Genomic DNA, 24,817 nt, shown 5'->3' on the forward strand with positions numbered 1-24,817 from the left:
GCTGTAGTCAGCAGTTTGACAGCACTTCAACTTCTTCTCAGTCCTGTGCCCCTCAGGATTGAGTCTCAAGGTGTTGAGCCACTGGTCATAAGTATTTTGACCCACTCTGGCAACTTCTACTCAGGATAAATTTCTGCTTCTTGGTGTTTCACACCCTGTAAAAACATTTGCTGAACCTTCTTACAGTCCCTTGGCTTTAATCCTTTTCTTTCTAATGTGAAAAAAGTTACATTCAGTTAATCAAAAGACTAGGAGGGTGTATTATCTCTTTATCCTCTTGCTTATTTAGAACAGTTAATCATAAATCCAAGCAGGTTTGCTGCATGAGCTCACACCAGCAGAACTTACACCAGTCCAGGTGATGTCTTTTGGACACCCAAGGGTGAATGAAGTAAAAGATAATAATGAGATGAAATGAGGCAGGCTGAGCATGGACACAGTGTTCTGGCTCATCCGATATCCAGATTTTCAGTGATCTTGAGGGTAACTGCTCTTCAGCCATGGTCGGAAAGAAAAGATCTACAGGGATGCCAGGGATCATCAGACAAAAGGGGACCAAGTTTTTAACAACCATACAATAATTAATAATCTATAAAATGATGTTCATTTCTTTTAAGGGATGGGAAAGACATGGTGGATATTGTTACAAAATCGACAGTACCCCTCGAAGTTTTGAACATGCTTCCAGTGGTTATTTCTGCCCATCTGCACTTGTATCAGTAACCAACAGGTAGTTAATGCTATTAGACAGTGTGAAGATACCTCTAACAAGAGCTATTCTAACTTTATAAAGCGTTGCATGGCAAAACATATCACCATTGTGAAATAATATTTGCTTGAGAAGTGAGCATAATTACTAACATCAGCTGAAATTAAAGTTGTGCTTTGCCTTACTTTTTAATTGAAAATAAATTTAGTAACAAGCAATTGTTAGGCTAATAAACACTTCTAGCAATGTGCACACTTGGGCATGCAGAAATCTAAAGAAAATGCTTGCTGCAGGGGTATGTAACATCTTTGAGAAACTTTATCGGTGTACCTGAAAGATGTACTGAAAGATGAAAATATACTTATTTTTATAGTGAGATAAATATGAAATTTTAACCCAAATCAATTAATGTTTTATAAATGTTTCTATTTATGTATTCATTTTATGTGGTTTCTCAGCAAATAGGGTAAGAGAGTAAATGTTTGAAAGCATTAGTTGCTGTTTTCCCATGCCTTGTTCTTATTTGCCTCTATTCCAGCTTTCCCAAGAGCTTTCTCCTCTGTAGATGTCCAGATGCTTGGGTTTTCTCTGCTCCCTTTGTTATTTACCCTTCATGATGTCTTTCCATTAAAGTTTGACATACTAATAGATAAATTACATCGATACTGTAACTGCTGCCTATTTATTGTTTAAAAAAAAAGCCTAAATAACAACAACAACAAAAAAAATTCCCAAACCCCAAAAATACAAGGAGGAAATATCTGCTCCCTTTAGACCAGGGAAAGTAAACCTCAGCAATCAGATAAAGAGTAGGTAGGTATTTTAGGAAACCACTGGCTACCCTACATAAAGATTGACATCGGTGGGAATTTCCTCTGCCCAGTGATTTCAGGATTGTGCACAGGGTGTGCAGCACTGAGCTGCAGTGTGACAAAGGTCCTTTCAGGGGGAATAAGGGACAAATTCTTGCAGCTGAGCATTGGCAGCTCAAATGTGGCAAGGAACTGTAGGCATGCTGCACATCACTAGAATAATGTCTTCTGTCTTTTTCTGCTATTTTTACTTTTATTTTTTCACTTCTCGGTGTAGCCATCACTAATTATGATGTTATTTCCCAGTTCCAGTTAGCAGCAGTAGCAAGGAGTAGCAAAAGCATGTTAGTTTTGTGGTTTTGTTAAATTGCTGCTGAGGTTTGTTGTTGTGGCGTGAAAACTGCAAAACCTTTTCAGTTACTGATCCTAAAATATTCATTAGATAGTAAGTTGTACAGGAAGGAGAGTAGACGCAAAAACAGGACATGCAGAGGAAATAAAAATTAAATACAAATTCTGAGTCCCTCACAGTGTTACAGATACTGTAACACTGATCACAGTGTTACATTCAGTTTTTTGTATTAATGTCATCCTTATATTTAGCCATTCTTTTCTGAGTTTGGATAACAATTCTATCAGAACTAATTGTATTTAAGTGAAAATTGGATTACTATGTACAGCAGTTATAACTTGCAAAAAGGTGTATATGTCTCACAAAACTTTAGTGAAGAAGTCAAAGAAGAAAAAAGTGATTCTTTGTAGTCAGTTCAGTTGGTGCTTTGGGTCCTTCAGATCTGGTTTTTTAGTGCTGGTTTTTGTATCTGCTGATTTCAGTAGGACACTTCTGTGCAGAGGTTTTTCTTTTCTTTCTTCTGGAGCCTTTTCAGACCCCACTAACATTTTTCCTTCATACCTGGAGTTTCATGTTTTAATTTGTGCATCATTAATACATTCTATCTTTATATCTTGCAATTCAAGCACTGAGGTTTTAAGATCTGATTCTAGTGTTTCTTTTATGTGCTCAAGTGCTGAAAAAATAGGGATACGGAGTTATACCTCAAATTCCCCACAGCATTCTGTAAAGAAAATTAAGTACATCCATTATATTTTTCTCTTCTGACAAAATTTAAATAATGTCATGAGAGGTATTCACTGAAATATCAATTTACCTATTTTATTCTAAAAACATTTATTTTGGTTATTTTATTAAGGTTTGAACAAGCTTTTATCAACAGCATGATCCGCAGCATGGCAGAATCTGAGAGAACTTATTTTTGGATAGGATTGCAAGACCTTAACAACACAGGAGAATACTTTTGGCTCAGTTCAGCAGGCAAGAATCACTCAGTGAGCTACACAAACTGGAACAAGTACCAGCCACGTGAGTAGCATGCTGGTAAAAAATGCAGTGGCTGGAAATGGAAGCTGGGAGGGTGCTCTCTTCTCCACAGCACCAGTGGCTTAGCAGGGACTGAAGAGTCCCAGTCCTTTCCTCCCTGCCTGGCCAACAGAGCAGAGAGATAAATTTGCATCTGCTGTTGGCTCCACAACCTGAGGTTGCCCACAGTCAGGCCCTCCTTACAGACACAGCTAATCCCTGAAATTCTTCTTTTCCCATGAGGTGTTTTTCATACATTCCTTTATGAACTATAATACATTTGTTGCATACATAGTATTTTTTAAAGAATGTCAAAATCCAAACTTGATGCTTTCCATACATTTCTTCATGAGCTTTTCAAGGGCTTCCTGAGACTTCCAGCAAAAGATCCTAGAAAAGTAATGAATTTTATTCAGTAACAGTCACAGTTTGAAATTTGCATTCTATATGAAAAATAAGCCAGAGGTTGCCAAAAACATTCCTGTGAATAACAGTGTGGAGGTTTCTTCTTCTTCTTCCCCTTTAGTTTGATCTTATTTGTTTCATAGTAATTCTTAGGAAAATATTCCAAGGAAACAAAAAGTAAAAATATTAAACAGTTGTTCAACCTTTGAAACGTAAACCACTAAGCAATATCTGAAAATAGAGACATATTTATAAAGGTACTCCATTTCAATAATGGCTCTCTGATTTGGACTCTTCACATTTATTGCTTTACTACTGCATTTTGCAAGAGTAATGTTTTTAATTGCAATTTTTCTCGTGCATTTTGTGAGAGGAACTGTTTGTCCTAGTTCATTTTACAAGCTCAAGCCAGCCAAGAGAGGTTTATAAATTGGCTGCTGACCAAAGAATTTGCTAGTTTTGTAAGTTCATTAAGCTTTTATCCAGAAACCCATGTCAATAAAACAGCAACTTGACCAAAGAAATCACGAAATTCAGATATATTCTGATATTCAGCACTTATTCCCATGTCTAGGTCATTCTGGAGGATGTGTGGTTATGCGAGGGGAGCACCCTGTTGGTTACTGGGAGGTGAAAAGCTGTAAGAACTTCAAAGCCATGTCATTGTGCAAGCAAAAAGTCAATTCTTATGAAGAACCTGAACTTACTTTTCAAAAATATTCAAGTTCCTGCTATTTTGGATGGGAGTCAGAACCTAATCTGCTCAACTGCTACAAGGTACGTGTCATATTTGCTGTGAGTTTTTTTGATTCTACATCAGCTTAAGGATATGCTGTTTGTTGCAGTGTGATGCAATTTCCTGTTTTAGCTATCCCAGTCCTTTCCCAGGTGTGGCAATACCTTCTCCCTTCCCCTCCCCTTGCCTCCTGCTAAGTGCTGTCCATCAAGCTTGACATTCCAGCAAGGGTGTCGTGTGGTTGGCTAAAGTTCAAAAGATGCTTCTCAGCCCTGGGGTCACTGGCCTAGCGAAGTGTCACATAGCTGTTCCTAAAACATTTTTGATGAGGCATTATTTCTTTGACTCAACAAACAAAAATTTCCAGTTATCGTCCTGCACTGCATTTGAAAGTGAGAGAAAGTAACAAGAATCAGAGCTTTGCTTGAAATTTACCTGGTTTGGTTAGGAAAAACTGTGACTAATATTTGGTTTTTATGGGTTTCTGAAAAAACTGCTCTCTAAAACAAACTAAATTTATGACAATGGTTATTTTATTGCAGATATTTCACAATGAAAAAGTTCTGATGAGAAGAACATGGGACGAAGCGGAAGCATTATGTCGAGATTTTGGAGCCCATCTTGCTAGTTTTAGCCACATCTATGAAGAAACATTTTTAAACAATCTATTATATACAATTTTTGATAGGTAAATATATTTTTAACACCAAAAAGATTTATCATAATTGTACTAATCTGCATTTGACATTATTCCATCCTCTTTACTGGTATCCAAAGAATTCCTTACTCTAACGTGAACTGAAAATTGGGTGAAATGCATCAGCAGCATTGCAATGTGATTCTATTTGAAGATGATCTTTGTGGTAAATGTTGAGCAGCTGTTGTTGTCAAGGTGGTGTTTTTGTGAATTAACATTCCTCGTTGAAATGGAGGTTCTACCATTTTAATCCTATTTTAAATGTTTTCATCTTGTAAAACATAATCTAACATTTTAGTGGAAAAGCAAGAGTTTACTTCAAGAATTCTAAAAAGTTAAGAAATGTATTATGGAGTAGTATATTGAATTGAAGAAGAAATTAAGATGTGTATTTTTACTATTGAAAAATTATTTCTGAAATGCCTAAGGGAAAAGTTCATGAGAAATGTTATTTTCTTTGTTTCTGTTATAGAACAGAAGAGAGACAGTTCTGGATTGGATTTAATAAAAGAAATGCACTTTCTGGAGGGACATGGCAGTGGTCTGACAGAACACCTGTAACTATCTGTTTACTCTGTATTTCAGTAACCTTTCAAGTCACATCTGAGCATACGTTGAACAGAGGCAAAGGTTTTTAGATGTGGGCAGCTGCTGTTAATCATGTCAAAAAGTTGTTAGGTTTCATAGCTAGTCACTTATTTTTATGAAGAACTCTGTTGCAAATGAATTGGACAGGGCATTGAGAGAACGACTATGGACCCTATTATTTGTATTTTACCATCATAATTTAGGCAGTCCTCTAGTTGTTGCTTAGCTCTTCCTATTTTACACACATGTCTAAATCCTTCCTTTTTCTCCATGATGAGGTTTTTAAATGCTTCATCTTGCGTTGTCAGTGAAAGAGAATGTGCTGTTTTCAGGTTGTATCTTCATTTTTGGAGGACAAGTATGTTGAAGATGACTCAAGAAGCTGTGGTGTGTTCAAAGTAAACAGAACAGTCTTTCCAGCACACTGCAAAGAAAAGCGTGAATGGATATGCAAAATACCAAAAGGTAGAATGTTAATTATCATGCGCTGTCTGTTCTATTACTTGCAATTCAGTAGGGACAGGAAAAAAAAATCTAAAAGACTCCTTTTTAGCCACCTCTGGAGTTCTCACTGGTCTTCTGCATGAAATCATGGCAAAGACAAATGGGTTATTCCACTTATGTTTGTTGTTCAGTTAACAGATCTAATGTGAACAGCCAATTTAAAAACATATAGCAAGATTACCAGTTAGTTGGAAATACCCATTCAAAGTTTTTATTCATAAAAACTACTGTAAATGCTTTTTAGTGAGTGTGGCAATTATTTTATTTTATTCCACATTTAACTCCCTTTTTCTCTCTCAACAAGAATAGCAATATTCTTAATGATTTTTTGTTTGTTTGGGGTTTTTTTTTGCAGGTGTCAAACCAATGAGTCCAGTTTGGTACACAGCTGGTATGATTTTTTTTTTTCATCTTGAAACAATATCACTTGGACATACAATTTAAGCCTTCGTTAAAAATAAAATCACTAAATATTCTATGTTGAAAATTTACAGTAAGAAACTCTGTAAGAACTATTTGTTAGAGATCAAATCTGCCACTGTTGTTTAGGAACACCAGAGCATCAGATACTGCTCTTGATATTGCTGCAGTCTCAGGGGATAGAGTATTAGAAAATAAACCAAACTCATTGTCCATTTTTTGTCACCACAAATTGATATGTTAAATATGGTTCTGCTGTTCCTAGTGGTATATTTGTCCTCTGACATGTGGCTGTAGGCAGACCATGGGGGTAAAAAAAGATGAGGCTTGAAATGAGTTTTTTACCCCTGCACACCACTGACTCTTTTGCTTATTTTCTAGAATTGCCCTGGTCATACTATCAAGGAGCAGAATATCTTTTCCATGTCAGCCCTGCAGAATGGGAAACATGTAAATTTGTCTGTGGCTGGCTTCGTGGTGGATTGGCAATAATAAATTCTTCTGGTGAACAAACCTTTATTCAAAATAAAATAAGGAAGGTAAGAAAAAGCACCCCTTTTAAAAAATAAACCCTCAGGCTATTTTCTGTCATATCTTTCAGAGAATCTGTCTTCTGTTATTCCAGGTAGAATCTAAAAGACATTTTACTTTAGAAATAATGTTCTTGCTGCCTTCATTTCCCATATCTCTCGCTGAAGCCCTATCTAGCCTAAGAAGTCAATAACATTTCAAATCTGCAGAATCAGCTCTGCTATTGAGCATCTGATCAATCTGCCTCAAAAGACCCAAGAGGAGCTAAAGCCAGATTCCTATCCCATAGCTGGGAAGGTAACTGAGGGCAAAGAGAAAAGTATGTTTCATGTGTGGCATACATCCCTCTCTGCTTCTTCCTCTCTGCCCACCCCTCCCTGGCCAAGGGGAGCTGTCATGGTTCCTCCTTGTGATGGATTTTTAAAAATCCAATGGATTTTTATATGGGGAAAAAAAGACATTTTCGTCTAAATTTCCTCCTCTGGTTTACAGCAGAATTTCTCTAGAACCTTTCTGATGTAACAAACAGCTTTGAAAGTGAGAAATAGCTTCACAAGCAGATGAATTCCCAGGAAACTGAGTCTGTTTCCTTTTAGGTGTTCTCAGTAAAATCAAAATAATGACAATTTTAAAAATTAATGCAAATATTTTGTCTGCCTTACTGAGGACAAAATTCTACAGCTGTAATGTGAAGGGGATATTGTAGTGTAAACTTTAAAAGAACATCTAGTTCTGGATAGAAAAGCTCTTGACCCACACTTATTGTGTACAGGCCTTCTCTGCTTTTAACTTGTAACAGCATAAATTGAATTGTGTTGTAGTAATATGGGGTCTTTCACTTTCCAAGGAATTATGGATAATTTTTATCTTCTATTTAAGTAATTTTATATTAAAGCATGATGAAATAGATTTAAACTTTAAAAATAGGTTAAAACTTTAAAAAGATCATGGCAGAAAAAGCTTTTAATGAAAAGCAACATAACTGGCTATGCTGTCTTGTCTTCTTCCATATCTACCAGAGACTGTGATGAGATGTAATTACTATGTTACCTAACTCTGAATATTTATGACTTTTAAAAAATTATATAAATTTTTAAAAACATATATTTCTCCAACTTAAGATCCTGGATAATCAGAATGCTGCTTTAAAGTAATGTTTACTTACATGAGATCTTTTAAAAGTGGATTGATCATTAAAATTAATGGGTATTTTGAAAGTTTATGAGCATTCTGCAGTGAAAATGAAAAGTTAATCTCTTTGTACTGGAAATCAGCTTAACTTCCTAGAAGTTTTGCCTCAGAATACAACATACACAGGTATTTTAAAGCCTACTGGGTTTGGCTGAGCTTTCTCAGCATAGCCACATTTGTCCCTGAGTGGTTGTAACTATTTTGCTGTGGAAGTAGGAGTATGGCAATCACTAAAATAATACTCAGCAGTCCAAATAGACTTTGCATGTGTCATTTGAAAACTTGGTCAAAATTTCTTAGCATGGAATTTGGAATCACATTTTTCACTGTTTCTTTAAAAACTGTAAGATATAGGCTGAATGCTGTGATTAGAAAACTTAAACTCAGGAGCCAGGCAATACCAAATCGGAGAGCATTCCAGAGTCTTTTGTCAGAAATGTGTTTTCTTCATTTGATATTTCTAAACAAGATGTGAGCCAGAGAAATCCTAACTGTAACTTGAAGGAGAGTGTGGAAGTGCAACACAGTGCTTTTGTCAGTTCTTTCTGACAAAAAAAAAGTTTTACAGATACAGGGCGACTCCTCTAGTATCCTGAACATTCAGAACTTTTTGCTTTTTCTTCTTCCAAAAGCCCCCAAACTGTGATTGAGTGGCTGACCCTGAAGTGAAACCGATTCATGGTTGAAACTAGAATCAATTCAACAAAACAATAACACATGGCTTTGGAATTAGATTTTCCATGCCTTTTCAATAACACTTGGCCTTTTAGAAGCAAAGGTCTAGATCCTTTCATGAGAACAAAAATCAATCTGGAAAGCATCTCTAGATGGTATGAACCATACAAAGTTAGTAAATGTTCAGAAAGCATTTTGGAAACATCAAGGATCAGCACTATATTACTGCTTAAAGGAAACATTTGCTATTGTTTCATTTTAGGAATTGGGTGAAAACAAATTATGGTCTAACATGACAGTCTTTTCAAATCAGATAGGCTGTAAATTTCTAAAAACTGTAAATTCCTGGGTTATAGAAGACACATCAGCAATCCTGTGGAAATATGGGAGCCAAATCATGCTCTACTCAAGAGAATAATTCCACTGAAGTTACATGAATTAACATGATTTAGTACCTGTTCTTCCCATTGGAACCCAATGAAGGTGCTACTTGAATACACAGTCTGACTTTAGGAGTTTGTTAATGCTTTGGTAGAAGGGCAACAACATCTAAACACATGGCAAACCATTTCTTTTATAGCTCTCAGCTACTGATGTTCACTGGTGGATTGGATTGCACGCAGAAAACCTCAGTGAGGAGTTTCGGTAAGAACTTGTGTGTGCCACAGTGCTGTGAGTTGTGCTTGGCATGCCCTGTCACACTATGATGGGCCAGAGCAGTTTGGTGACTGAGGGATATTCAAGAGACAATTTCAATTCTCATGTAAATATCATTCAGGATAATATTGCTCTTAATTTATCTCCACATTGAAGTATTTCTTCTGGCAAGGTTGTGAAAGACATTTATATTGACCTTGGTCACAGTGGTTGTTTGTTTATTTTCTTCTCCCTTGCATCTGCTTTTGAACGCTTTGATGAAGGGTGTGAATTCAGGTAAGGATAGGACAAAGGGGGAAAAGTGAAACTTCATTCTTAATATTTCTGTGCAGCTGGAGAGATGAATCACCAGTAACGTACCAGAACTGGGATGAAGGGAGGGAAAGAGATCTGCAGAAACCAGGGAAAAGATGTGGCTTCATTTCATCACAAACAGGTTTCTTTTCTATTTCCTTTTGCTGCCTAAAGTAATTTGTAACTTTATTCTATTGTTGGCCAAAGGGTTTCTATTTTTCTCTTTGCTTTTGAGAAATGCAATCCATATTAAAGTCCTGTTCCATAGTTATAATTTGCATGACTCCTTCTGTGATTAAGAAAATAATAATGAAATATCATTAACATGCTTAGAGACTAGGCTTTAGGTTTTAAAAGTATATTAATAGTTACAGCTCTCTAAAGTCAAAATACAAAGATTCCAGTGATATTGATACCTCAGTTTTCATTGAGCTTTTATGTGGAACAGCAGTAATGTTAATGCATTGCTGGTGTTCACAGTTTTCTCAGAACCAAATGACCCTCATGGACTTAGGAACAAATTTTCCTACATCTATAAACTGTTTTTCTATCAGCACATGACTTTAAGTACTCAGGTTTCTACGTTATTTTTGATCCCATAGCCAATCTGCTGAGGGATTTTTTGGGTGCCATAATTTTGGTGCTAGCCTTTCAATCATGGCAAAGTTCTATATTTTACTAGGGTATTAAAAAAAAAGTGACAGTACTGGTGGTTTAGTGACTTCTATAATTTTCCAGTGTCTGTTTTCTGATGATCATATAATCAAAGTAAACAGGTCAGGTTCCAAGAAAAATAAAAATAGCCAGCTTTGTATTTGTGAGAAGAGCTGAGAAAGATTAATGCAGCTGCAGTCTTGTAGTCCCAGGCTCGAAAGTCAAAACTGAAAAAGCATAAAATCTTCTTTTTTCCACACATAATCTTGGGGTTTTGATTCATGACTTATGAATGCTTGAGTTTGCCATTGCCATATTTAGTATCAGATAAAAGGAAGAGATGCCCACCCTCCCCCCTCAGCTGGCCAAAGCTATAAATTTGTTGAGTTTCTGAAAAGTGTGTTTTCCTCCTAAGCAGGTCAGCATTTCATATCATCACTTGGATCTTGCCAAAAATTTTCAATGTAAGGAAGTCAAACTATTTTATCTGGAAGGCATCTCTTTTTTTTTTTTTTTTAATAAATTGCTTTATAGTCACATGTTATATGACTCAGTGTAGAGGAATTGGTTTTACTTGATAAAATTAAACTGGAAATAAAAGGATGTGCCCACGAACCATCAAATCCACCGTAATGCAGTACGTCCAGATGTATTTGATGTAGAATGTTTTTTTACTCAGATAATAAACAATATCTAAGCTATCTTAAAAAACCCTTTCCAATTCTCAAACCAACATTGAACTGTGATTTTTCTTTTTGCTCAGGGCTCTGGGGTGATGAAAACTGTTCTGTTTCTCTTCCCTGCATTTGTAAACGTAACATTCCAAAGAAGATAGAGAAGGAGATTCCAAAAGACCCGTACCAACAAGGAGCATGTCCCAAAGGCTGGTTGCACTTTGGATTCAAAGTAAAACCTTTTTTTATGTTGTTTTGTTGTTCAAAATGCATTCCATATGTAAGACAGAAATCATACTTAAGGATTACTTGATATTTGAAGATTTTCTTGATTTCTGAAAGGAGAGCTTTTAAGTTTATAACCACTGACACAGTGACACCAAGATTTACTGCTCTTAAATAGCTGCCCCCAACTTTAAGAAGTTGTCTTAACAACGTGTTAAAAATTTTACTTTAGTTTCAGGGAGTAAATACTCATATATGCAAAAGCTATGCAATTGCATTTGTGCCTTTGCCATAAAAAGCCTGCTTCATTCTCTCTTCCACATATGACAATTTCAAGTGTCTTTTATGATCTCAAAAGAGGTCTCTAACCCCTTGATGTGCTAAATGGATCCCTAATTGCTGCTGTCCTCTGAAGCATGCTGTTTCAAATGGCCTTCATTAAAGGTAATTATAAGCCAAAGTGAATTCACAATTGAGGGTCAAAAGGTAACTATTTCATCTGGCTTCTCTTAAATGCCTAAGTTCCTTATTAGCAACATGCATTGAGGTGGCTGAATTTATCCCAGTGCTCACTGCAGTGGCTGCAAGGATAAATTTAACCTCAATTGTTTGCCTTGAAACAACTGATTTGAATGCAGTCCAGATCACAGCTGGAAACGAACACTGAGCGTGCTGGAGATGTCCGTGGCAGGACAGAAAGCTGTGAAATATTTAACATTCAGTAACAGCATGTGAAATGTTTTAGTGATGACTCTTAGTGATTGATAAATGGCTGGAGGAAAGCAAACAAAGCAAGTTTGTTCGGTTGGTTTTGTTTTGTTTTTGGAAACAGTGCTTTTTAATACAAATTCCAAAGGATCCAGAACATCTGAGAAACTGGTACTCTGCACAGGCATTCTGCAGTAACTACGATGGGTCACTTGCTATCCTGGAAGATGAACTGGAGCAAGGTACAGTGCTGGAAATATTGTTAAATAAATAACACGTCATCTTCATTAGGATGGTGTAGTAAAGTTTAATCTTGGATACAGATTTAGGAAAGAAGATTGTTCAGCTCTTACCCATGGTCCCACTGCTTTAAATACATTAACGTTTCTCAGTTTGCCAAAATTTAAAGGTTCAATGAGATATATGACAGGTACATTTTAAGGAATAATTGCAAATTCTTTTGTGCTTACCATGCCTTAAAAATACTCCCAAAACGGGAATAGCCATTTAAAAATTTGCAGTTTAAAATTTCTACCTAATTATCTCATTTTTATCTTGCAGTAGTACTTAAAATCTTATCTGTAGTATAGTACCATGCTGGAACTGTCAGAGAAATAAATGCCAGCAAATTTGAAAATATTTATGAACAAAAACCGGTAGTTGAATTTCACACACACTTGTAAAACCACTTATTTGGATGTGGGAGGAATCTCACTGGCTATCTTTAGTTAAGAAATCTTCAACTAAAACTGGGAAAAGCTTCTTCAGCTGGACTGTATAGTGGTTGGACTGGTATTATTAGCTAATGGACTAATCCTAACCCAATTGAAATTAATCAATTTAACTGAATTTATGGTAAGATGATACTGAAATACTACTCAAGTCTTATTTTCTGGTAACTGTGTAACATCATTGATTGGAAATTATTTTTTCAATGCTTTAGTGTGTTGCAAGAGACTTCTTCTATCCCTAAATTCTTACTGGTCTATTTTATTTTGTTTCTCTTTCATTTTGAAGCTTTCATAACAATGAATCTATATGGGCGGAAAACAAGTGTTTGGATTGGTTTCCAGAGTGATGATTATGAAAAATGGCTGAATCAAAATCCTCAGATGTATTCTAACTGGTCACCAGTTGAACTAGTGGATGTGAGTATTTTCAGGGGGGTTGTGACAGTGAGAAGTTGGCTTTATCCATAAAAATCATGACTTCCATAAGTCAGGGCCAAAGTTGTTACAGCAGTTCAAGCTGCTCTTCATTTTTGCAACTTCGAAGAACTGTGGGTACAGGTTTACAGGCACAACTAGAAGTAGCAAACAAGGCACTATTGAGACAGACATTCACTTAATTTGCGGCTCTACTCATATTCTCTTGCAGCTGGTTTTAAGCAGCAAACTTAGAATCATGTGGTTAGTATAACATGCTTGTTCTGAGCAAAGTTGAGGAACAAGATTATTAATTTCCTATTTTAATACATTGTTTTACAACATGTTGGTCCCAATTTGGGTTAGCATTTTGGATTGTTCACTGGAAGCTTGTGGCTTTTTAATTATGAGTTTATTGTTTCAAATTGTGTTTATGGGACTGTTCATTGTTCTACCTAAATGTTTGTTATAGAGGCTTTGAGATAATTATTCTCTTAAATTTAATTTAATAATGCTGCATTGTTTTACACTGTGTATATTTAAATTAATATAAGGTTCTGTGTTGATTGCAGAGAGAGCATTTTAACATTCAAGATCAACTTCCACTGTGTACATTGGTATCAAATAGCCCTAATTTTTATTTTACGGGAAAATGGTATTTAGAAAACTGTCAGAAAAATTATGGGTTTGTCTGCCAAAAGACTCAGGGTAAGGTTTTGTCTTGCTTTGCTTGTGTTCTCTTTTCTTACTGTATGGAATTTGTCTTATTTTGTTTTTATCTAGAAGCAGCTTTTTAAAAGTGTCTCTAAAACAAGGAACATAAAACATTTCTAAGACAGTTTGATGTTTGGACAGACTAGCTCTACACTATTTAATAAACCAGTAGCTGGGGTGTAGAAGTAATTGCTAAAAAACATTCTGTTATTAACTTCTCCTCCTAACTTTGAGCATTCTGTAGTGTATCTTTGAATTGGAAATAGAGATGAAATTTCATATTTTCTCTCATGGCTGCAGAGTAACCACAAAAGGCTAAACTGAGGATGATTTTGATGAAAATATGATTTACGGTGGGGGGTTGTAACCTACAGTGTTAGATCAGAAGATACTGTAGCAAATAGATTTTTCTGAACAGTGTGGATCTGACTGGCTTATTGAATAGAGCTTGGCTTCTGTTTTCTAGTGCCACGCTTCTCTAATTCTGGTGCCATAAAGTTCCTTTGCCAGAAGCATGAAGTGTTTGGGAGGAACAGGGTTTGTTGTGTTTCCCCAAGCCACGTTCTGGTGCTGCCTCTGGGCTGGGCCCGTGGGCAGCTCTGGAGCCCCATCCTGGGTGCCAGGGCAGTCCCTCTGCCAGCAGGACACTGCCAGGACACAGCACCCAAACAGGGCAGCAGCACGTTGGTGACCCTGGGGCGAAGGGAGGGCTGGCATCTGAGCCTGTGGGGAGTCTCCTTGGCAGCTGCCTCTACTGCAGGGTGGTTTTGTATGGCTCAGCTCTATATTGTATTATCACCCCTACATTTAACCCTAAAATGCAGAGACAACACTCTGCTGCTGCTGCCTGGGAGGGGAGGCACAGGCAGCTGGGAAGCAGAACAAGTACCAGCTTTGGGCAGTGCTTATGTGTCACTCAGGCAAAACATAGCTGGATTTTACATCATTTATTGAGAACTACAGTTGTGGGAAGGGCTGGAGTGATCCAATACATGGTGCAGAAAAAATAAATAAATGTGCTTTCCTGCTGGTTTGTTTCAGTTACATCCCAATTGTTTGTATTTTGACCCCTTGCTGCTGCTTGAGACAGATGGAGGAGGCATGGAAAGGCAGGAAGGAAAACAGTTGCCTTATGGTGGCTGGGATTCTGGCAAGGGTTTGGGCTGCAGTGGGTGCTCAGGATCCTACCCACCTTTCTCAGCTGTGTCGCTGAAAGTCAGGAATAAAATTCTCCAACACTGTTATTTCAGTGTCAGAAAGCTGGATTATTTTATTTCGGTGCCAGGCGTGCAGGGAAGATCTGCTCCTGTTCCATGCCCTGCAGCCAGCCAACAGACTAGTTGAAATCTGTGAAACTTATACATATTCATTACATTTCCTCAAACTCATACATATATGCTAAATGTTCTGTGAATTCTTTTGCATATTTAAATCACTTCTTGGAGCTTATATTATGTTACATTAGAGTAGGGGTCTTTTGAGGGTCTCTGGTGGCCATTTGGGGAACATCCCGTTCCTCTAATTATCCATTTTTGGTCACAGCCCTCCAAAAAAGTTTATTTTCTTGGAATGAATCCCAGTGATGTGGGCCAGTCAAGCTATACCTTCATATATCAGATGACCACTTGCCCACTAAGCACTGTTGGTTAAAGCTGAAGGAATTCACAAGGTTCAAATGCTGTTTGTTACAACTGAAGATTTTCCCAGCAGGGCAGTGGATCTGAGAGTGGCCCATGGGTCTGGCTGTAATGCAGCTCAGCAGTGCCCCATGCACAGCAGAGTACTCCTGGGTTAAATGGACCGTCCTGCCTCCCCAGTGAGACACCCTTGGCACTATCCCAAGCTATCAGGCAGTTCAGTTTGCTAATTCAGCAGAAAAATTCTATATATTTTTCTTGCTTCCTGCTTTTTTAATTTATTTTCCTTTAATTACTGTCATTTTCTGCAGCTTTTTACAGGCTGTGTCAGGTTTGTGCAGGGTCAGGTGAACACCAGACCAAGGAATTTGCAGCAGGAAGAGCAGAGAAGCAGGGAAAGGAGTAGTAAGAAAGCCTCTTGCTGGCAGTAGTGAACTGCTAAATTTGCTCAAATGTCCAAACAGATGTGTCAGTTCCTGGAAAGATGAGCTGGTTCTTTCCTTCTGCCATCCTGCCTGCATTCCATTTCCCCTTTTCTGAATTATTTTCTGAAGGAGACTAAAATGAAAGAAAGCAGCAGTGGATTTGAACTGAGCTCTCTTTTTTAAATTTCACAGAGCCTTCCTAAAACCAAGGAGTTTTCAATTTTTTAATTTGTTTGTAACAATAGTTCTGTTTATTTAAAAGCTGCTCAGCTATGATCAAGTTGTCTGTTTTAAAAATAAGTTATTTTTCTTTCCTGTTTGCAACAGACACATCCAGACATCTTTTCAATGCCTCTGATATGTATCCTGTGCCAGATACTTTAGAATATGGAAACAGAATGTATAAACTAATAAGTGGGAATTTTACATGGTCTTCAGCATTGCAAGCCTGCATGGCAAACAGTGCAGAGCTGGTGAGCATTACAGACCAGTACCACCAGGCCTTCCTCACCGTCATCATCAACCGCCTGGGATACAGCCACTGGATCGGGCTCTTCACCTCCGATGTACGTAGGAGGCTCCCGGCTGTCAGTGGGATGCTGCAAGGGAGATTTTCCAGTAACAAGCTAGTGAGCTGTGCCATTGATTTGGAGTCACAGAAAGTTTGCATCTAGAGATGAAACCCTGGAAAATTTGAGCCTTAAACTTCCTTTTTTTTTTTCTTTTTACATACTGCGTAAGTCTGCTGACAGCCAGTTTGGTACAACAACTACTGAAAACTAAAAGCCATAGATAACTTTTAAAAACATAGGGAAAAAAATCTCTTGTAATGTTGATGTTGAAATTTCATTGTTTTATTCATAGTAGCCCAATGGCCCAAATAACTGCTTGCTGAAAACAGAAAATTAGATGTAGTTTGTAGTCTCCCAGAGGTGAGTTGGGAGGATCCTTGGCTCTGCCTTTTGTTGATCCTTACTGGGCCTTTGGAAAATTAAGACATTCTGTAATTCTGGTGAGGATGCCACCAAAAGAAGATTAACTTGTGTGGTGCTGAATTATATCAGAAAAATAACCGGAAATTTGTTTTGGCAGAATGGGCTTAATTTTGAATGGTCAGATGGGACCAGGTCTTTGTTTACCTCCTGGGAGGATGACGAGTCCCAGGCCTTGGGCAGCTGTGTTTACATTGATACCTCAGGGCACTGGAAAAGTGCAAATTGTGAACAACTTCTGCAAGGAGCAGTTTGCCACGTGCCACCTAGTAAGTCAGTCAAGGTTTATATTCAATCTTTGCGTCTGCAAGTGTGTGTACTGACAGTGGAAATATGTGAAAGGAGGTTAATTGTTAGAGGTTAAGCAATGTTAAGCAAGGCTAACTACTACTTAAAACGGAAGTGTACTTCTCTGTGTTTCGTATATGTGAAACCATTTTTTTCCAATAAAATATTGGCCATCAGGTCTGATCTGTAGGAGAATGGAAAGAGAACTTTCATAATGGAAAAGAAACAGGAAAATTACCTACTTTGTCTCCTCAGTGAACACTATATTGTCTATGAAAAATGAGGATTGCTAATGACCTAGCTTGAATGGCAATGAATCCAGTTTGCTGAAATTAACTGTGGGATGGGAGAAGGGAAGCATTTAGAGCAAAGTGAAATATTTATCATACCTTCTCTGATGAACACATCAAAGATTGTGCAATTTTTTTAGTAAAGGTGAGAATATTTTTCTGTATCCTAAAATATGTTGTTTTTCCTGTAATGCTCTGTCAGTCATCTGGGGTTTAGTAAAATCCAGAATTCAGGTCTGGAGCTCCATTCAGTGCCAGACTGCAGGGTCTTGTGGCAGCATCCAATTCTTCAAATCGTTCCCATTCAGTGGTGTTGGTCACCTGGGCCCCTGGTTAGCTCATGCGCATCACTACCAGTTAGATTGTCCTGATCCTGCTGTTGTGATCCTGCAAGGTTTTTGATCAGAAATAAAACCAGCTGTACTCATTTAATACAAATATATGCAAGTGCTAGATTTTCACTTTGAAAAAATAGAGGCATAACACAATAACATGCTATTAGCATTACTCCAAAACAGTGTGTGTAATGTTATATTAATGTGTATTTTGTTGTGCCAATAAAGCTGTGCTGTTACTTCTATCACAGAAAAGAAACTCAATGCCTATAAAGGCTTATGTTCAGAAAAAACTGTACCCTGGATCAAATTCAAAAACAGTTGCTACAGCTTTTCCACAGTTCTTCAGGGCATGAGTTTTGATACAGCATATGAGGTCTGTAAAAATCAAGGTAAGTGATTATTTTGTAACTACCAAATGTCATTGTGATATCTTAAATCAATATTTATTTTCTGAAATGACTGAAATCATGGCATATGTTTTCTCTGATTCAAGATAATGTTAGTGGAACTCATAAGCCAGCTATGAAATTGGAAGCAGCATGCATCAAAAAAATGTTCCTTTCCATGTGAAAATATTGGTTTCTACAATAAAACATAATATGAACATTTTTGCCTTCAAATTTGTTTTAAAGTCATGTGAGAACAGTTTTGTATCTGCTTGAGCATTTTCACAATTATTACAAATTTAAGAACTTATAATGTATAACCGGACTTTTCAAGCTCTTTAATTAAGACTCCTAATGTTAACTTGCTGAAGTACAATGTTTTAATGGCATGGATTGCTTGAAAATTTGTTCTATGTTTAATTTGAAGGATCAAATCTTCTGACTATTCAAGATGAAGATGAAAATGCCTTCATTTTGGAAGAATTACACAGTTTTGGCTATTCTGTACAAATGGTTTGGTTGAACATTCTGCTTGTTACAGACAGTAAGTTTGGGGAAGAATAGAACTGCATGTAAGAACTTGGTTTGGGTTTTGGTTATTTTTCAAAAACCATTTCCAATAACCATTTTTTAAAACACTTTGGTCTTTTGAGATTTTTTTTCATGGATTTGTGCCTGTTTATGATGTAGTAAAAACAGTGAGGCTTTCTGCAATGGTTACCAGTATTCTGAATACTCAATATGCATACATGCATGTAAATGCCTATTTTCCTTCTTAAAGATACACTGCAGAGTGTCTTCTGTGTTAGATACATAGGATGTTTTTTAAATCCTTCAAGAGAAGAAAGTAATAGAGTGTCCAAACAGACAAAATCCTGGTATTCTGTAATAGTGTATTTTTCATGTGAGGGTAAATCTTGACTGAAACAGAAATATTTATCAAAATACTATTCTATTTGGTAATAATTTTTGACTTCTGCCCATAGATGAGACAATCTCCTGGTTTGATGGTTCTCCTTTAAATTATTCTAACTGGGGAATCAGAGAGCCTGAATTTGATAATCTCAAAGGGAATTTCTGCATCAGCTTGAGGACCACAGATGGAGTCTGGCAATTATCTCCATGCAAAGAAAAAAAGGGTTTTGTGTGTAAAATGGATGCAGGTATGTGCTTCCATAAGCAAAGGCAATCCTGTCCTTATAACCATTGTTTTACTTGTTCCTTGTTGCTTGCTTACTTGGTGTCAATTTTCATCTCATTAATTCTGTCCCTTGTCATTGGGGAAAAAAATACCTCTAAAAGCCCCAGGCAGCTGGGGTGACCTCTGTTTGGGGAGCCCAGGCAGCCCCTGCCCCTTCCTGTGACATCAGGGTGACCTCCACAGCCCCCACAGGGAGGGCAGGTCCAGCCTGGGAGAGCTGTGCAGGCACCACAGCAGTAGGAATGTGCTCTGTGAGAGAGCTCAAGTGTTTCAGAGCCCACACAAAATCCCTCAGTCACTGCAGGACGCCCTAGCCGGGCTGATCTGCCTCTGCATGGTTCTGTTCATGAATTTGTCCTTTAAAAAGTGGATAAATACTGCTGCTCATCCTTGCACTAATGCCAATTAATATATTCCACCAAATTAAAGGGATTTTAAATAACATACTAGATTATGTTTAACTTGGCCAGTTGGAATAACATTGACATGAGTCAAATTAAACAAAGAATAGCCTATTCTTGTTGGTTTTAGGTAGATTGTCTTCTCAGTATCCATTTTAAAGTGAATATACATAATAACCTTTGTGGGTCATTTTGTGACTGTTCTGGATTTTATTTCAGATATTGATACAACAGAATCCTCTGAAAAAGGTAAACTCTGTACTTTTTTTAATAAGGAATAATACACATTTTGAGCTGATATTTTGTGAGACAATATTTGTTCACTGTTAAATGTGTAATTTGAAATATGTGACATATAAGGAGTAGTAATGTTTTCCTTAAAAGACCTGTATGTTTATATTCCAAACTACTTATTATTCTAACTATATGTGCTTAATAGCAATTTCTGTTCTTCCCTTTCAGCATCATACAGTGGGCTTGTAGCTCTGGCTGTTCTTGTGACGTTGGTGATGTTGGCTGCCATTTCCATTTTCCTGTGGTGCCTGCACAAAGAGAACAACCAACTCTTCCGCAGGATACTGTGGGTCAGAAACGCCTATTTGCCACAGATTAATGCTGATAGTCCTGCTTTGGAAGAAAGCATCCTCATTTCTGACTTTGAGAGAAGTGAAAACAATTAATTGATCAGAAGTAGCAAGTGGTCTTGTCTTCCATGTGAAACTTCACAACCTACAGTGGTTTTCTCATTCTCAGGAGTCCCTCGGAGTGCCCATATCCTGAGGAAACCTCATGGCCCTCAGTATCAATGCCGGAGGAGCTCCCTACCCTGGAGAGCTTTTGCTTTGTGGCAGGATGAGGTGAGGATGCAAGGTAGAGCCATGGAGAAATGTTCTTCTCTGAGACAAGCCAGGAATTGAAAATACTCACAGACCATAAAGTTCCAACAACTCACCTGGAGCAGACATGTTTGAGGTCCCAGAGCAGTTGACATTTTTATGCAACTTTTTCCTTTGGGAATGTTTGGGCCTTTGTGTTTTGTTTTTGTACTTTGCAGAACCTGCTTATGAGCTGGCATTAAAATCTGGCCTTGCATTTAGCAACTCTGAAATATATTCCAAGGATTATGGGGAAGACTTTTTTTCTGCAAAATGAACAGTTATTTTTCAGACAATAGATTCTTGCCACATTGATTTCCAAGCTTGTAGGGAGATGAAGTTTCTCTTGACCTGGGACTGCCAGAGTTTTGGTAGTTTGGCCTGTGATGCCTGGTCCATGTTATAAAATAAATTAGTCTAGAGATATGATGGCTTCATCATTCTGAACTTATTATATTCATTAGAGATGCATCCAGCTTCTTATTCAAGATTTAGCTATGCCATCTCTCACCTAGATTATTTCAGACATGGAATCCCATCAGCCTTCATTAAACACATTTTTAATGCGGCAATATCTGTTTGAAGAAAAACCCGTGTTACAAATCTTTCTGAAAGTATGGAACAAATGACCTTACTGTTCACCTGCAGTGTTCCTGTGAGCAGTATTCATGGACACTCTGCTGAGACCCTGCTCTCCAAAGCTATGGGTGACATGTGGGGGAGACACACTGCTGTTCCCCAAGGGTGCTAGTCCTGTCACCCCATGCAGCAGACACTTTCCCTTTCGGTGTTCATACCAAGGTGCTAAGGAAGAAGAAGAATTTTTCTGTCACCTTGCTTTGCCAATGGTTGTGAAGGAGCCAGCTCAGGTCTCTGTACTATCTCAGTTACAGCAGCCCAGTACAGACATGTTTACTCTCTTTGGGATTTCCACCAATCCAGCCAGTCCTCCACACACTCTCTGAAAACACCTGGGAGCTTTTTTATTTTTTATTTTTATTGCAGTGTGGAAAAACAAATGCTTAGGTTACTTCACAATGGATTTAGTGTCATTTCCTCCATCTCTAAAAGCTGCTGCAAAGGGTTGCATTTGTTGTTCTATTTCTCAGTTTCCTTGTTTTAAGGTGACTCATTCTAAAAGTTTTGCAATATCGCTGAGATGGAGGTATGTTCCTCAGACTTAAGCAAGGAGCTAAAGCCAAATGAAATGTTTTTACACAATATTTGTGCACATGCACAGGAATGTATGACTGCCTTTAACCTAGATTTCACGTGGCCAAAAATTGCCTGTTCATGCCATAATTATGTGTAGGGCTATTTTTAAAAATTTTTTCATACATAAAATATTTCTGTGCCGGTTTACAGAATTGGTTTACTCTTTTTGATGACTTCTACGGTTGTAGCTATCACAAGTTCTTAATCTGAAATTTTTCGATCATATAAAATACAAATAGCTTTTCTGTGTATGTTCTATCTAGCAGTTTGACCCCATACATTAGTCTTCGGTAATATTTTTTAAGTTTTGGTTCACTCCTCTAGATTTATATATTGGACTGGTTTTTTTTGCAGTCCATTATTAGAGTTTATGGACTGCAACTTTTAAGTACAATTGCCAGATAATCGATTGTTTATATGTATTACCTGTGATAGCTTTTTACCACCAAAAGAAAAGGGAAAAAAGCTTATGAACTCTTCTTTCCCCATTACTATTTCACCTATTCAAACAAATTTGGAGGAACTTAAACCAATAAACCCCCTTCATCACATTCACTGAGAAGTGTGTAAATGCTGCCTTCTTACAGTACAGCAAGCAGAGTGGCTTGCAGGGTGGTTTTTGTTTGCAGGACTAAGCTGTGCCATCTCTGGGGACATGTGTTTATTGGGCTACAGTGCTGTTGATACTTATACAGACTCTGGTCAGATTTTGATGTGGTTAATTAAGTTGTATATTTTCCACAAAACTTGACATAGATTTTTTATCAATTTTCCTTGAGGTATGTTTTATTCCTTAAAATATATCTGAAGGGTAATGGCATAATCAATAAACCTAACCTCAAAATAGTGATTGTTGATTAACATTGATGTAGATGAACATGTATTAAAGAAAAAAAGTTGAAACAGTGTTTTCTTCCTACTTTGGAGTGGTTTTGAAGGAATAGACCCTTGGATAAGGGTCTTAAATCTTTCATCATTTAACTTTTTTATAACTGCAGATATTATTCACTCAAGAATGTAATCAATGATTGCTTTCTAGTCTTCCTACTGGACTTTGTTATCAGTGGTTTTCAATTGTTTTCCCTTAATCAGAGCTCTCCTATACTGTCCCTGATCAGAGTATGTGGTGACTGTGGTTTTGTTGGTGACATTGATGACATTGGCAGTGAGATTCACTGTATTATTTCAACTGGAAAATTAAAATGTGACTGGTAGTTGTCCGTGCTGTAATTTGTCTTGAATCTCTCCCCAGTTTTACTAAGAGAGGCCCTGGTGTCTCATGAGAGCAGTGCCCAGGCTTTGCCCTGGCTCATCCTGTGTGAGGACAGCTGGCTCCAGCCTCCTTTCAGGCTCTGTGACTGGACTAGACCTGGGCACTGCCCACCATCTCCACACACAGGGTGGTCTGAGCATTTCCCAGGGCATGGAGGAGGATGCACCAGAATTTGTGTGCAGGAGGTGCTGGAAGGAGGTGGGAGCCAGAGCACCAACAGTAAGGATGGTGGATGGAATCTTGGCATTAATTTGCAGATATTCTCCCAGCCTACTGCCTGTTCCCTGCAGTAGTGAGCTGAGGCCACCAGCAATGAGTGATGGGCTGGAGGAATTTTCCTGCTGAATTGTGGAGGAGTTGTGTGGGAGCCTATTTGTGTCCTCTGCAAATGAGGTAGAGATATATGGACTGCAGCACAGCAGTTTGCATGGATTGCACCAACATGCTTTGTGTGTCCAAGGACTGGGTTCAACAGGGCCTGAACAGGCCAGTCAATGTTGCAGGTTTTTTGCCCTATTAGCTTCTTTCAGTGTTCTTACCCAAAGAAAAGTGTTACATCTTTTCATACCACATCTTTCTTGGGTGATGGAAGAGTACCCCCACCAGAGAGAGGTACGTTCAGGTCAAGCTTGTCTGCCAGATGTTGGAGTTTGTCAAATCTCCATCTGCTTGTCCTTGCAGATGCCATTCCAGGAGAAAATTTACCTCCTGGTCGCTTGAGCAATCCTTGCAGCATGTCTCTGAGGAAAAGAGATGTTCAGTGCAGCTGCCTCATCCCAGATGGACACAAGTCTGTGATGGGAACATTTGTATGCTGGTGATACCCAGCATGGTAGTACACAGCAAAGGGTGGTTGTGGCAGAAGGTTTTAAGTGGGCAGCATGACTCCTCAGCAAAGTCCTTTCTGGCTGTGCCTGTCCTGGGCACTGCCCATCCTTGTGCAGGGATCCTCCTCCCTCCCACCTCCACAACCTCTTCACACACACACTTTTGTAGCTGGGGCACGACCAAGGAGCCACGGGCTGTTTGAAATTTGTGCTGTACAGTCCAGAGGGACCATAGGGAAAAAATAGTGGGTTTGCATGCTCTGTTGACACTTGACCAGCTCTGGTTCCCATTGCTCAAATTCCCATTTAATTTAACCCCCTGTGTTTTTCTTTCATCATGTTACCTCCCTCAGTGTAACAGGCATCCCTCAGTAGCAGGCATCCTCAGCCTCTTGTAATAATAAACCCACTGTAATGAAAACCATGGCATACACTTCCTCCAGGGCATTTGCTTGGTTAAAAGCTAAACTGCACACATTCAGCAACTGGGCTCTAAATCCTCAGCTCAAAAAAAAAACAACCCAAAAAAAAAAACCCCCCCAAAAAAAAAAAAATAAGAAAAAACCCCAAAAACAAACCCCACCAAAAAAATTCCACAAAAAATAGAGGCCTCTACTTGAGCTATAATATTTCCTTTGGCAACTGGTGGAATGTTGGTTTTAAACCTCTGCAGGCCAGCAGTGATATCTTACAGTCTGGTGCAGCCCTGATGCAGATGTGTGAGTAACCATCAGGAGCAAACCCACCGGCGTCCTTGCTGCTCTGAGATGGAATGATTTAAGATGGATCGTGGTGCTCGGAAACACAGTCAGTCTCGGTTTGGCCAGTAGATGGTAGTGGTACACACAGAGCTGACAAAACGAGCTGTGCAAGAGAAAATAGCACAGGGATCTGCTCTGGATCCTTTAGAAGTTTAGTTAAACAAGCAGCAAAATTTCCCAGTCACAGGACA

The 24,817-nt window shown here is 38.1% G+C and overlaps 1 protein-coding gene across 1 annotated transcript in view; it reads left to right on the plus strand.

Moving 5' to 3' along the window:
- The window catches only part of PLA2R1 (phospholipase A2 receptor 1), a 37,492-nt gene extending 14,520 nt beyond the window's left edge, over positions 1-22,972 (plus strand). The window contains exons 10-30 of the mRNA XM_030952597.1: positions 618-730; positions 2,733-2,902; positions 3,879-4,081; positions 4,583-4,728; positions 5,210-5,294; positions 5,658-5,790; positions 6,185-6,220; positions 6,631-6,788; positions 9,227-9,291; positions 9,636-9,739; positions 11,015-11,157; positions 11,983-12,100; positions 12,876-13,006; positions 13,576-13,711; positions 16,107-16,345; positions 16,872-17,040; positions 17,936-18,076; positions 18,501-18,617; positions 19,060-19,236; positions 19,895-19,924; positions 20,138-22,972. Of these exons, the coding sequence (XP_030808457.1) occupies positions 618-730; positions 2,733-2,902; positions 3,879-4,081; positions 4,583-4,728; positions 5,210-5,294; positions 5,658-5,790; positions 6,185-6,220; positions 6,631-6,788; positions 9,227-9,291; positions 9,636-9,739; positions 11,015-11,157; positions 11,983-12,100; positions 12,876-13,006; positions 13,576-13,711; positions 16,107-16,345; positions 16,872-17,040; positions 17,936-18,076; positions 18,501-18,617; positions 19,060-19,236; positions 19,895-19,924; positions 20,138-20,355 (2,832 nt within the window). The 3' untranslated portion in view covers positions 20,356-22,972. The remainder of the gene's footprint in view (positions 1-617; positions 731-2,732; positions 2,903-3,878; positions 4,082-4,582; positions 4,729-5,209; positions 5,295-5,657; positions 5,791-6,184; positions 6,221-6,630; positions 6,789-9,226; positions 9,292-9,635; positions 9,740-11,014; positions 11,158-11,982; positions 12,101-12,875; positions 13,007-13,575; positions 13,712-16,106; positions 16,346-16,871; positions 17,041-17,935; positions 18,077-18,500; positions 18,618-19,059; positions 19,237-19,894; positions 19,925-20,137) is intronic.
- Positions 22,973-24,817: the final 1,845 nt, after the last annotated feature.

Source organism: Camarhynchus parvulus, chromosome 7, assembly GCF_901933205.1.
Source record: "Camarhynchus parvulus chromosome 7, STF_HiC, whole genome shotgun sequence".
Classification (NCBI taxonomy): domain Eukaryota; kingdom Metazoa; phylum Chordata; class Aves; order Passeriformes; family Thraupidae; genus Camarhynchus; species Camarhynchus parvulus.